The sequence below is a fragment of the Pangasianodon hypophthalmus genome, chromosome 19, assembly GCF_027358585.1.
Source record: "Pangasianodon hypophthalmus isolate fPanHyp1 chromosome 19, fPanHyp1.pri, whole genome shotgun sequence".
NCBI classification, from domain to species: Eukaryota; Metazoa; Chordata; class Actinopteri; order Siluriformes; family Pangasiidae; genus Pangasianodon; species Pangasianodon hypophthalmus.
This window is the reverse complement of record NC_069728.1, coordinates 1813879-1827635: the sequence shown is the minus strand read 5'-3', so window position 1 is coordinate 1827635 and position 13757 is coordinate 1813879. Positions and strand designations below refer to the sequence as shown.

The following is a 13757-nucleotide window of genomic DNA, read 5'->3' as shown; positions in this document are numbered from 1 at the left end:
GTGAGCGGGTTTGAGATTTGAAATGTTTATTTTATTTCAGCAGTAAAATGAAGTAAAATATTAATATTTTGTTGACAGAGACTTCCTCTGTGAAATAAACCAGCTACACTTTTTAAACATTTATTTATGGTTAGATTTATATAATAATAATAATAATAATAATAATAATAATAATAATAATAATACAGTTTTTAAATGTTTTAGTAAATTTTATTTTATTTGGTTTAATGCTTTATAGCGTCTCTTTAAACTTGATTTTGCCATTTTTAACCTTTAGCCTGAATACTCATAAATACTGTGAATTTCTGTGTGTTCGTTTTGTTATTTATTTAAAATTATCGTTTTTAATAAAAGTTCAGTTGCTATGATTGTGTCGGCGCTATTACCGCTAAGCGTCTAAAAGCCGCGCCCCTGAAATTGAAGTGCCGCTAGATTAACTGTGGTTTCAGGAAGAGCAGCTGCTTAACCGCAGTCTCAAACCTTACCTGTTAACAAGACTACCTCACACAGAGCTGCATTTCATTCAACAGACACCTCACTTGGCCAAAAATAAACCTCATCAGAAAGCCCCTCACTGCGTTTTGCTGCCATTTTGCGGCGTCAATCTGTTTTCGAGTGCGCGTTCGCTCGTCACTGCGTGACCCCCTTCGGTACCCGTAGATGTTCGCTAAAGTCAGACGTGTACGTAGTGTGGATTGTTTTCGAACCGGAAATGTTTTGAACAGCAGTGATGTTATAGATGTTCAACGATTTTAACCGGGTTTAATTCTGATTCTCTAAGTTATACATGTCACTAATGTCTTCAAGGAAGTATGTCGAAAGAGTTGTTGTTGTTGGACGTCGAGGATCCATCGAGTCTACAAACTTCTACAGCGATGAATAACGACACAGCGACCATGTCCATCGATCAGGACGGAGAGTGGGGTAAACACACCGCACCTTCTCACACCTTCTCACATCTCCACACATCTCCACACATCTCCTCACACCCCCTCACATCTCCACACATCTCCACACATCTCCTCACACCCCCTCACATCTCCACACATCTCCTCACACCCCCTCACATCTCCACACACCTCCTCACACCCCCTCACATCTCCACACACCTCCTCACACCTTCTCACATCTCCACACATCTCCACACATCTCCACACAACTCCTCACACCTCCTCACACCTTCTCACATCTCCACACATCTCCTCACACCTTCTCACATCTCCACACATCTCCTCACACCTTCTCACATCTCCACACACCTCCTCACACCTCCTCACACCCCCTCACATCTCCACACATCTCCTCACACCTTCTCACATCTCCACACATCTCCTCACACCTCCTCACACCCCCTCACATCTCCACACATCTCCTCACACCCCCTCACATCTCCACACATCTCCTCACACCCCCTCACATCTCCAAACATCTCCTCACACCCCCTCACATCTCCACACATCTCCTCACACCCCCTCACACCTCCAAACATCTCCTCATACCCCCTCACATCTCCACACATCTCCTCACACCTTCTCACATCTCCAAACATCTCCTCACACCCCCTCACATCCCCTCACATCTCCACATATCTCCTCACATCTCCACACACCCCCTCACATCTCCAAACATCTCCTCACACCTCCAAACATATCCAACCATCATCTCACACCTCCAAACACCTTCAAACACCTCCTCACACCTCCAAACACCTCCTCACACCTCCACACAGATGTGCTTTTCCCAGGTTTCTGAAAACACAGTTGTTGTTCGGTGCCATTGTTCGTACAGATATTTATTTTTTTGCTTGTAGTTAAAAGTCATCCTGCCGTTTACTTTTAGCTAGTTAGCCAGATGAGCTAATATTAACTCACGACACGGATGGATTTGGCGTCACACTGTTTTCTCATCAAAAACCTCTTAGTATATATTGTTGTTATAAAAGTAATGACCCACCCTGGAATTTCCTTCACGTTAGGCGACGTTTCCTCAGCGTTATTTCAAAACTCTGAAGTTTTCTGAAAGTAGACATTTATGGGTTTAATATTTATGCATGGAATCTCTCATGATTATAACTTACAGTTCCCTCCGAAAGTATTGGCACAGCAAGGCAAATTATTTTGTTTATGCTTTATGTTAAAGACATTTGGGTTTGCGATCAAAAGATGAATATGAGACAGTAGATCAGAATTTCACCTTTCATTTCCTGATATTTACATCTAGATGTGTTAAACAACTTAGAAGATGGCACCTTTTGTTTGAACCTACCCATTTGTTCAAGTGATCAAAAATATTGGAACATGTGACTGACAGGTGTTTCTTGTCGCCCTGTTGTGGGATCACTAGTCTTTACTGATGATGAAACTCATGACAGTAGCAGCAGAATGAATTCAGGAGTCTACAGAAACATTCTGTCTGCCAATTTACAGAGAAATGCATCCAATCTAATTGGTAGGAACTTCATTACGCAGCAAGATAATGACCCAAAACACACTGCAAACACAACAAAGGACTTCATCAGGGGAAAAGTGGAAGGTGTTAGACTGGCCAAGTCAATCTCCAGACCTTAACCGAATTGAGCAGCATTTCACCTCCTGACGAAGAGACTGAAAGGAGAAACCCCTCAAAACAAACAACAACTGAAAGAAGCTTTGCTACAAGCCTGGAAAAGCAGCACAAAAGAAGAATGCAACAGTTTGGTGATGTCAGTGGGTCGCAGACTTCATGCAGTTATTGCACAGATATGCAACCAAATATTGTGTGCTATTTACTTTAAGTTTCTTCAAGACTATCTGCTCCAATACTTTTGCCCACCAAAAAAATTGTAGTCTGTCACAAAAGGTGCCATGTTCTGAGTTGTTTAACACATCTAAATGTAAATATCAGGAAATGAAATCTGAAATCCTGATCTATCGTCTTATATTCATTTTTGGATCTCAAACCCAAATGTCTTCAGTGTTTAGCTAAAACGAAAGAATTGGCCTTGCCATTCCAGTACTTTTGGAGGGATTATAGGTTATAACAGACATAACCAGTCATTCCTTCTGGTGTTTATGGCTGTTATATAATATAAGTAATAACAGGAACTAACGCTGTTAAACTGATGGTTTGGATGGGTAAATTAGGACAACATTAAATGTAACCACTCCCATCATCATCATCTCCATCACATTGTCCTTTTCTTGTGTAGATATCAGTTTGTTTGATGAGTTAGACGGCCTGGGAGATGCTGAGGAGTTGCTGCAGGCTCTCGAGAATGCTGGCTATGTAAGTCCAAAGATCAGCTATACACAAACACACACACATTTCTCTGTTTCTTTATTGCAAGAATTTCTACTTCCTTCATGAATAACCCTGTTTTGTGATGACAAGTTGTAAAAGAATAAGTCACAACAAGACAGCACACAATCTTTAGGTATTTAGATATCTAAAGAATATTTGAATGTGGGTGAAGTGATGGTCACCTAAATGAGGTGCCTCTAATTTGTCATGTCTGCTTCATTTGAAATAAGCCGTGTTAAGTTCTGTAACTACAGCCTTCACATTTACAGACATTATGAACTACAGCTGTGAATATGTCTGTAAAATTAAATTAGAGCAGGCTACAGTAGGACAGTGGGAAATCTCTCTTCTTTTGGCCGATTTTCTCAGTTCTTCAACAGGCTAGCAATAGCACAAACAGGATTAAACCTTCATTTATAAACATGTTCATTTAGTTTATATTTGAACAGAAAGTGGGTAAATTAAGTTTATTATTTAGGCCTGTTACGATGTAGAAGCTTCATTAAACTGGCTACACTAAATTTCTTGTAGGGGTCTGTGTGTGTGTGTGTGTGTGTGTGTGTGTGTGTGTGTGTGTGAGAATGTGCCTGACTGGGATAAAGCAGTTACTGATGATGAATGAATAAAACCTATTACTGAAATGCATAAATACATTAATGGACAATAAACAAAGTACTAGGACAAAAACTAAATGAGGAATGCACAATTCTGTACTAATGCGCTGAAACTTAGCATTTATGACACATTTGATTATATCAAGAAATGAACATTGATAAATATTACTGTGGATTCACGCAGTGTACAATTAATTATCTAAAACACAAGTTGGAATTATGTTTGATTATGTAATAATTATGATAGACTTATCTAAATCACAAATCCTATTAAATACATATAAATAATTCACGAGAAACAGACTTATTATAGACTATGTGGATCCTAAAGTCGGAGATGCTCGAGGTTGCGGCTCCCCAGTCTGTGGTCTAAACTGGTTTAACAGCACAATCGAGGAGGCTTTTTCTGTTAAACTGGTATGACCATCGCTGAATAGAGGAGGTGCTCTCTGACTCCAGCTAACATCTAATTAATACATCATCCGGGCTAGTTTACCATTTTTCACACCAGCTCGCACCTCCAGACCCCATTCAGTCTCGCAGTTTTCTCACAGCATTCATCTGAACTGATGAAGCCCTCAGATGAAATCTTTATGACTGAATTGCCATGATTTGATTGGCCTGGATGAGTGTAAACCTTCACAGACATTAATATAGTTATAATTTTTTTTTTTTTTTTTTTAAGTTTAATGTAATGTCACACACATGATTGTAATGAGTGCTTTATGTTATGGAACTCTATGGTGTCCTTTACTTTCGGTATGATAATTTGCTTGTTAGCACTGCCAGGCTTATTAGCCATCACTCACTGTGCTCTGTGAACAAAAACACTCATGTCTCTGCCTCCATCCTGGGTCGGGTTCAGCCATATCGACCCTGCCATCTAGTTGACCAGCAGGCGTGTAAATGTGTCCTGCTAGCGTGATTTTCCCTCACTCTACCATTCACTGTTTACTACTGAACCTGCTAACTCGGCTAACTCGTAAAACTGGGGCAGCTCCACTGTTATAACACTATTACTGTGTTGCACAACAAAATAAAAATAGCCTTTGAGTGAGAAATTATGCAAATATAATGGAGAATGAACTTTGTGTTTCTATGGAAACGTATGATTATGGAATTTAACAATTAAAGATCACTTCAAATTTTGACTATTGTAAATAATTGCAAATTATATGATTATACAATAAATTATAAATTGTTTTACTGTACTGCAGGCAAGCACTTGCATTGTCTCCAGCTCTTTTTCTGTCTGCCTCTGAAATCGCTTTCATTTAACATGCTTTATCAACTTATTATTAACAGACCCCAGCTCAAAGACGTTTCTGAGTTTGAGCTTCGAATCTGATTTAAATTTCTTGCTCTTGAGTTTTGCTTGTTGGTGTTATTGGTGTTCGTCCTGCACATGAGAGCATGATTTAATCTTTGAAAACAGCATGTTTTTTTTTTCCTGGATGCTAAGAAGAGCTGTTATTCTGCATGTTTTCACAGACGGGGAGTGCTGCTGATCTGAACTTCGACATCGAGCTCCCTGTCTGGAGCTCTGAAGGGTGGGGAGAAACCAGCAGCATGTGTACAGGTAGATTTTCTACTCTATGATTTTATGATGTTTTACTCCAGCTGCAGAGTTGGGAATCACTATACATCCACCAAGGTTTTTTTAGGCTTCAAAATTATATTGTGAGTCTCCATTTTTATTTATTTATTTCCACTCAGTGGTGTTATTGTGAACTGTCATTTTTGTTTTAACCTGCAGATGGAGACATTTCAGCAGACTCCCTCTCTCCGACCCACACACTCAATTCTGTCCCTTCACCCACATCAACGGAAGCCCATTCGCCCTACTCTCTACTTGTAAGCAAACTCATTGGGTGTGTGCATGTGTATATTTGGGGATAATGTGTGGGAAGCCTAGATTTACATGGGCATGCTCAAAGAAGATTTTTTTTTTTTTTTTTTTTTTTTTCTTTTACATCTGTGTTGTTCGGTGTGTCCCTTTGCACCTTATTTGTTTTGGATGTCATAACCTGTTTGTGTTTGTAGGCATTCCCTTAGTCGTAGTCTTTAAAAAATTTCATCGCTCATTTCCTGTCATCCTGCACCACTGAGATTTATTTTAAAGGGTGTGGGCATAATTAAACTATTATGTGGGTGTAATTAACTATTAATCTCTGTTTACAAGTTCAGCCCAAACATGTATTGTTTATTCAGGGTTAGAGGCTTGCAGATATATTCTAATCCAGGAGTGTCCAAAATGATCAGAATGTGACCAAACAGGAGCAGAACCTGATAAACCTCTTCAGCCATTTTGAGACCGTGGCAGATTGTTTAAACATGTGGAATAATGTATAACTGCTTATTGGGAATTTACAAACCTGCACGCCTTTACTTGAAAACCAGTTGCTACTGTTGTTGTGCAATGTGCTGTGCATAATTATGTTTTAGAAACATTGTTGAATGCCTTGAATTATGTACAGGTCTGATTAATATCTTAAGATTCCTTAAGATTCATCATTAAACCTTAAGTAGTGTTAGTAGCACTAATAATGATGTAGCACTGAAATAATGTTTGTCCTTATAGGCTGCAAAATGTTTTAAAATGCAAGTGTGTTTAATAGTTACAGTCACAGTATTAGGTAGGCAGTATAGCAGGTGGATGTTGCTTATAAGGTACTGTACACTGCCAGTAACTCAAATTTGATTGGTCAGAAGGTATTTTCCATAACAGAAGCTCTGACAGTACTTCCAGCTATAATTCAGATCACAGGTTAATATTAATGCACCTGTTCTAGTACATTGTTTCTATAGTATCAACTTATTAACAGGATCTTTTATGGTGGACTAATTATGCTATTATTATTATTATTATTATTATTATAACTAATAATAATATTAATAAACAGAAATCCTGTAGATATTTAACACAGGAACATATAATCATTGGTACAGTGATGTTTGTATAACATTTTGGACAGATTCTTGGCAGTCAGTGCTTTGTAACAGTCAGAGGTAAAGCTGTTAAGTTTTTTCAGGTTAAGAAAGTCTTCAGGACAGAACACATTGAGGAGTCTCAGTAACAAGCTACAGTGTTATGTCTCCACCACTGATATTTTCTGTCTGTCCATCCGTATGTCCATCTGTGTGTCCATCCCTCTGTCTGTCCATCCATCTGTCCATCCGTCTGTTTGTCCGCTGATATCTTAAGAACAAGTGGTGGAATGTTTGCAAGATTTATGTGGAATTATTATTATAACCAGCACATGAACTGATTAGATTCGATTTTGGTAAGTAAGGTCAAATGTCTGAAATAGTTTTTTTTTTTTCCTCAGCTTCTTTCCTGTTATATATTTAGGGGTATTACTGACATACAAATTAGTAACACGATGCACTAGATGTGGTGGAGGCCCGTTTGCATCGAGTTCGACATGTTTTATCTTCTTCTTGAATGAGGGAATGACTGTTCATAGTTGCTGTAATGTAGCTGCCATAACTTTGCTGTTCCACAACAATAAACAGCAAAAAATTTTTTATTTTAATAAATAAAAAGTGGCATTCGGTGGCAAAAAACACTTCAGGATTTGCTGTTATAGGAAAATAATCAACTTTGTGGCAGTAACAGTAACTCCACTTAACGTTGGGCACCACCATGCCCTTGTTTGATTTCTTGTAACAGCATGCCCTGTCTTGTTTATTTTCTGCCTGGTCCATCATTGCAAAGGAACTACCAGTGACCAGAGGGTGCACTATGTTTTTTCCACAGCAATGACGCTGATGTGGCAATGGCCTCATGGTGGGTGTGTAACTAATGTGACGGTATCAGGTAACACAGCATTGCTGGGATTTTTGAACACCTCAGTGTCACTGCTGAGCTGAGAATCAGTACTCCAACCAAGCTAACGGCAGTCCTGTGGTCAGAAACTGACACCATGAAAATAGTGAGCTGTAGTTTCTAGCTGTACACCTAAAAGGTGTAGCCAGTAATTGTACACAGACAGGAAAAAGGCAGCAGTGCTGCTAAACCTGATCCACTTGTGTAAAATGTGCATAACAACAGAACTGTATACCTGGAAATTGCAGCTATATGGTTAGTATAACTGACCAAAGTGCCAAAAAAGTGTACGTCATTGAGGAAACACATAGTTATCAAGTTTGAGAAATAATGAAGATTGACCTTTCACAGCTGTCCTGAGAATAAGCATTAACCTGTCCAGATGGTGTGTGTGTGTGTGTGTGTGTGTGTGTGTGTGTGTGTGTGTCTGTCAGAGTGTGTGTGTGAGAGAGAGAGAGAGAGAGAGAGAGCACGCAAGTGAAAAACACAGCAAGAGAGGCTAAAATCTGGACGCTCACTTCCACACTTTCACATAGTTTTGCCATCTAATTAAGATGCCTGTGTGCGAACGTCTCAGTCACCCCTCAGGTCACAATGCTCATTAGTCTCATTGTGAGAGGTGATGACAACCCGCTGACAGCTCAGAGTACTTTATCATACCAAGCAGCCAGTGTATCATTAATGAATATCATCGAGGACATAGAGAGCACTCTTCCTCTCATCCTGCCAGTCACTCACGACAGTGACGCTGTGATAGCGCTGTGACACATGTCTCTCAGTCACCCACAAACACATTAGAAAAAGCTGCTTGGGTTTTTTTTTTGTTGTTGTTGTTGTTTTTTTTTTTTTGGTATATTTTGCAAAAATGCGTGCTTGTCATTAGGGCTTCAATTGTCAGCATGCATTTTATGCAAAATATACCAGACTGACAAAATATACCAGGATTTTAAATGATATCAAAGCTCAAGGTTTCTCAAATATCAAGTTGTCATTTGCACATAACATTAAGCAGTGCATTTCTAGTAGTGACATTTGTATGAGAAATCTTTTTACTTTTATCTTTATCTTTTATTTTAACTTTTTTCTTTTTCTTTCAGAATTTATGAAACGTCACGCTTTTTCTTGTTTCTGATGAGTTGGCTTTATTCTTACATTGCACCAATGATTAGGCTGTGTTTTCTAGAAGAAGGAAATACTGTGTTAAACACTGTTAAGGTGAAGTTTATTGTGATCTCTCTTGTCTTTGCCATTTTGTGAATTTTACTTTGAATGAGATCAAGGTCTGTTTCCAGAAGAAAGGGGATTGGTTTAGAGTGACCAATCATAGCTGGGGCAAATAGTTGTCTTCTTATCATCTTCTTATCATCTTATCATCAGTCATCTTATTCCCAAGACCGGACTCGAGTCATAAAGCTATAGCAGCTGCATAAGGAACATCTTGCTCCTGCATGTCATATGTAACAGACCTGCATGTTTCTGTTTAACACAGAAAACTGCCGCTGCATGGACTCTGAATGAAAGTGCAACAGAACCATCACATTGTATGTCATGAGTTATAATACAGTAGTTGTTTGTAATCAGTTGTGGGAAAAGTATCATTTAATTTGATCATGATGGAGGCATTTAGCTCCTCATCTGTGTAATTTGAGCTTTCATTCCAGATGTTCCTCTATGGCCCAGTGAAACTCATAACCAAGTGACACATAACTGGATCTACAGTTGGGGTCATAAGTTTACATAAGCCTTGCAGTGGCTATATGATGTTGAGATCCATCTTTTCACACTGAGGACAACTGAGGGACTTGAACACAACTATTAGACACAAAAGGCGCAAACATTCACTGATGCTCAAGAAGGAAACACGATACATTAAGAGCCAGGGGGATGTAAACTTTTTACAGTTTACAGCATCCGACCATCCTGTTCAAAAGTTTACATCCCCCTGGCTCTTAATGTATCGTGTTTCCTTCTTGAGCTTCAGTGAATGTTTGCAGCTTTTGTAATAGTTGTGTATGAGTCCTTCAATTGTCCTCAGTCTGAAAAGATGGATCTCAGCATCATATAGCTGCTGTTAGAAAGGGGTCAAATATGCAGAAGATGCTGGAAAAGCAAATATTGTGCAGGACCTGGAGGATTTTTCTGAAGAACAGTGGGCAGTTTAACTGCTCAAGACAAATAAGGGCCTCATGAACAACTATCACAAAACGTAAAAACATTCGTTGATCATCCAGGTAACACACACAGTATTAAGAATCAAGCGTATGTAAACTTATGAACTGGTTAATTTGTGTAAATTCAGTTATTATTGTGTCTTGTGGACTATATGTAAACATCTGCTATGTGAAATAGCTTATTCAGGGCAGCACTAAATAAAAGACAAAATGCAGTTTTTATGATCGCTCTTATTATTATTTTTTTTAATTATTAAATTTTGCAGATTCTGCAAGGCATATGTAAACTTACAACCCCAATTGTATTTGCTAGTCCAGTTTAGTTAAATTGCCTACAGTAGTGCTGTTCCATCAGTGCCTGTTTCCTGTTAGATTGTTTTGTCTTCAGTCCCAGGTTTCATGGCTTCAGTGATGATTGTTGTTAGTTTTAACCCTGCATTTCTCTCCAGCAAGTTCTAGCAGGCTCTCTGTCTTCACACATGCTTCCACTCTCTGTTGCTGTTACCATTGTTCTCTGTGTGTCTGTGTGTGTGTGTAAGTGGCTACCTACAAATTACCGTGTGAATACCTGCAGTCTCAATGCTATATTTGCGTGTCTTGCTGTTCTTTTCTGTCCTCTGGCAGGATGAAGCTCTGTCTCCACTCTCCAGCCAGTCTCAGCACTCTCCACTCTCTGTCTGCTCAGACACCAGCAGCTTTGTTGAACCACCTCCTGAGAAGAAGCCAATCAAGAAGATCAATCAGATAAAAGGTGAAAACACTCGGTCTATTGCTATGTTAGATACTGACAATTTATTCCGTTCCATTCACTGACTTTTGTGCACTAAGCACACACACACACACACACACACACACACACGAACACTGAAAAATTAGGGTTTAAAAAATTAACTGTAGCATGAGACAGCATGAAGTATTCATTATTTAATTTCAGCTCCAATACACTGTGGAAGACAGCTAAAATAACAATAGCTTTGTCAATATGTAAATATTTATGGACCTGTCTGTATGGCATCATAAATATTTGTAAGGTACTATTCATAACAATTTTATAACCTTAGAAAAAAAATAGCAAAAGTGTATAGAATTTTTCCTACCTGGGGTCATTTTTCTGTTTGATGCAGACCACACCTTTTATATGATGTCACACTGATTAATCGTGTTGTTTCTATCGAGCAATTCCACTATAAGGGCTTAATAACATAAGTTTTGAGTTGTACTTGTCAGTCCAGAAAATAAACACTGATAAGTTAAACTGTACCAATTTATCTGAGTTCACTCTGCTTTACTGAGCTCAATGTAATATAATTCATGGTTATTCTGACAATATGGACACCAAAGCACACCGTCGTGCAATTTTTTTAGAATAATGATAGCACACAATTGTATTGCCTGTGGTTAGATATGTGTATTATTTGGTGTCAAGCTCATGTTTATGCTAATATGATCTATTGTTTTATCCAGTCAGAATGGTATTAGTGTTATGTAAGTTGGTGTTTTTCTTTTCTTTATAGCTAAACCTGTCCTGAGGCCCATTCATCTGAGCCCTAAAGTCTCCATTCAGCCTAAACCACTCATCACAGCGCTGCCCATTGCTCAGACTGCAGCTGCCCTGCAGACCAAAACCATCATCATCCAGCCAGTGCAGGCTACCATAGTGCCGGTGGTCAAACCTGCACCTGTCACCATTCAGCCGGCTCCCCCTGCAGGTCAGGAAGCATTCAGTCACTCAAATCATTCTGGTGAAAACATCCTAATCTATGGAAATGGTGTTAAAGCAGTGTTTTCTGAGCTGCAACACAGCACTTTTTTGCGTGTTTTTTTTCCCCCCTCAGGTTTAGATACAGTTCTGTGCAAAAGTCTTAGGCACATGCAAAGAAATGCTGTAGAGCAAAGATACCTTCAAAAATAATGAAACTAAATGTTTCTACTTGAAAAAAAAACTATAAAGAGCAGTAAACAGTAATAAATGAAAAAAAAAAGTCAATATTTGGTGTGACGATCCTTCAAAAAAATAGTATTCTAAGGTGCAGTGCGTGCAGTTTTATAAGGAGATGAGCTGTAAGTGTTATTGAGCATCTTGCGGAAGCAGCTACAGTTCTTCTGGAGACTTTGACTGTTGACTCACTTCTTATTTCTGCAGTGAAACCCAGCAGCCTTCATTATGTTTTTATCTGAGAAGTGTCTCTTATGGAATCTGCTGCTTTCTTTACTAACATTTAATTTTGTGCTGGAAAACTAATGTTTGGAATCTAAAATGTTTTTGTACTGAATCAATAATGCAGAAGTCATAAAATAAAAATCTATAACAAAGTTTGTACTTAAAAAAAAAAAAATAGGGTGCCTAAGACTTTTGCACAGTACTGTATGTCTGTTAATCAGGGATGGGATGAGCAATTTTACTGATCATTTATCAATAAATATTAAGGTTTCCATTATCTAGGACTAGGTTTGCTTGATTAATTGCATTTTTATTGCACAGTGAGTTTCCTTGAAGAACATATTGTAAAGGGCTGCAATAACAGAATGGCTTAAAAGTTGGCACTAATAGCACTGCAGTAAGGGCTTTACCCACAAACAGCAGTGGAATCCCTCAACCAGTAGATGTGTCTGTGTGTGTTTTAGTGTAAGTGTGTGTGCAAGTGACATCATTAGAACAGGACTGCAGTGCAAAAACATCCAGAAACACTGCTATGTTTGACTGAAAAAAATGAGTGCTGTTAGGCTGAGTGTCAGAAAAGCAACAAGGAGCGAAAATGTGAGCATGAAGAAGCTGGTACTGAAAAGCAAAATTCACCACTTTAGTTTTACCCCAGGTTTTGTGTAAAACATATCTAGCAGTGATGGCTTATTAAATAAAGTTTGCTTTTAAAAGTAGTTTTAATGGGGAGTCCTATTACTTGAATAAGTACGTAAAGACAGAGATCTCTTTTAACAATGCTGCATTCAGCTGTTTCTGACGTTTTTTTCCTCAAATGTTGTACTTTACATGTAGTGTATTATGTAGGATGTACAAGTGTTATACACTGTTAACGTTCCTGACGTACTGGTGATGGTGTCTTTTGAGGCATAGGCCTAAAATATCTGCGCCATTGTCATATTCAACAACTTGAACACGTTGCATATTTGTTTGTCCATATCGTGCAGCTCTGATGAGAACCACAGGTTTTTGTCTGGTCCTGTACTACTAAAAACGTTGGCACACTTCAGATGGTATATCTGTAGCATAAACACAACAAAAAAACCACAATAAATAGCCATCCTTCCTAGTTCCACAATCATAAAGAAAGTAATTAGCAGCCAGGTGTTACAAATGAAAATGAATGCATCATGTGACCTACAGGCCTCTGTAAGAACATTAAATGTTTGTTCATGTCATTACAATCAGAATAAGAATGAACAAGTGTGGTTTTCATGGAAGGGTGGATAGGAAAAAGCCCCTTCTTTCCAAAAAGAATATGGAGCATGACTTTGCAAAATTGCATCTGAACAAACCACAAAAGTTCTGGAACAATATCCTTTGGACTGATGAGACCAAGGTGGAGATGTTTGGTCATCATGCACGGCGCCAGGTTTGGCAAAAACTAAACACAGTGTATCGCCAAAAACATCTCATACCAGCTGTCAAGCATGGTGGTGAGGGGGTGATGATTTGGGCTTGTTTTGCAACCACAGGACCTGGGAAACTTGAAGTAGATGAGAAAACGATCAACACCACTTTATACCAGAATATTCTTGAGACAAATGTGAGGCCATCTGTCCAGCAGCTTAAGCTGGGTTGAAATTAGGTCATGCAAGAGGACAATGATCCCAAACACACCAGCAAATTGACATCTGAATGGCTAAAGAAGAAAAAAAATCAAG

The 13757-nt window shown here is 38.7% G+C and overlaps 1 protein-coding gene across 1 annotated transcript in view; it reads left to right on the top strand.

The window, feature by feature from the left end:
• Positions 1–641: 641 nt before the first annotated feature.
• Positions 642–13757, top strand: part of atf6 (activating transcription factor 6) — a 50136-nt gene continuing 37020 nt past the window's right edge. The window contains exons 1-6 of the mRNA XM_034313805.2: positions 642–924; positions 3188–3264; positions 5385–5472; positions 5650–5747; positions 10518–10644; positions 11408–11602. Of these exons, the coding sequence (XP_034169696.1) occupies positions 813–924; positions 3188–3264; positions 5385–5472; positions 5650–5747; positions 10518–10644; positions 11408–11602 (697 nt within the window). The 5' untranslated portion in view covers positions 642–812. The remainder of the gene's footprint in view (positions 925–3187; positions 3265–5384; positions 5473–5649; positions 5748–10517; positions 10645–11407; positions 11603–13757) is intronic.